General features: G+C 67.1%; 1 protein-coding gene across 1 annotated transcript; it reads right to left on the bottom strand.

The window, feature by feature from the left end:
- Positions 1–971, bottom strand: Tco025E_08599 (putative glutamate dehydrogenase; the record flags this gene model as incomplete). Its single annotated transcript, XM_029375444.1, has 1 exon — positions 1–971. A coding segment is annotated over one exon (971 nt), but the record flags the coding sequence as incomplete, so codon positions are not given.

Here is a 971-nt window from a genome sequence, read left to right as displayed (position 1 = left end):
GTTTGCGCCCTCCACCACGGCGAGAACGCCGTTCCGGATCAGGTTCTTTGCGTCCTCAAGCTCCAGCTCGTTCTGCGTCGCGCACGGCAGCGCAATATCCGCCTTCAGGTGCCACGGCCGCTTCCCCGCGTGGTACTCTGCGCCCACCTGTTTCGCGTACTCCTCCACGGTGCCGTGCCTCGCGCCCTTGATGTCCATCAGGGTCCTCAGCTTCTCCGGAGTGAAGCCCGCCGCGTCGTGCGCGCAGCCGCGCGAGTCCGAGACGCTGATCACCTTCGCCCCCAGCTGGAGGCACTTCGCGATGGCGTACTGCGCCACATTGCCGGCCCCCGACACGAGCACCGTCTTCCCCTGCAGCTCCTGCTGGTGCCGCTTCAGGACGGCCTCCAGGAAGTAGACAACGCCGTAGCCCGTGGCCTCGGGGCGCATCAGGCTCCCTTGGAACGCAATGCCCTTCCCCGTGAAGGTGCAGGCCTTGCAGTTCGTCAGCTTCTGCGTCATGCCCGCCATGTAGCCCACCTCGCGGCCGCCGACGCCGATGTCGCCGGCGGGAACGTCCGTGTCGGCGCCAATGTGGCGGAACAGCTCCGTCGCCAGGGCCTGGCAAAACCGCATCACCTCACGCTCGCTCTTCCCCTTGGGGTCGAAGTCCGAGCCGCCCTTGCCGCCGCCCATGGGGAGCGTCGTCAGGGCGTTTTTGAAGGTCTGCTCGAAGCCCAGGAACTTGAGAATCGACAGGTTCACGGAGGGGTGGAACCGCATGCCGCCCTTGTAGGGGCCGATGCAGGAGTTGAACTGCACGCGCCACGCCCGGTTCACCCGCACCTCGCCCTTGTCGTCCACCCACGAGACGCGGAACTGGACGACACGCTCGGGCTCCACCAGGCGCTCCAGCAGCGCGTCCTCGCAGTACTCCGGATGCCGCTCCAGGAAGGGCCAGAGCGACGTCATGACCTCGCGGACCGCCTGCA

Source organism: Trypanosoma conorhini (assembly GCF_003719485.1).
Source record: "Trypanosoma conorhini strain 025E chromosome Unknown Tco_14.4_contig_00823, whole genome shotgun sequence".
Taxonomy (NCBI): Eukaryota; Euglenozoa; class Kinetoplastea; order Trypanosomatida; family Trypanosomatidae; genus Trypanosoma; species Trypanosoma conorhini.
Note: the sequence above shows the minus strand (reverse complement) of the source record. Positions and strands in the feature narration are given on the sequence as shown.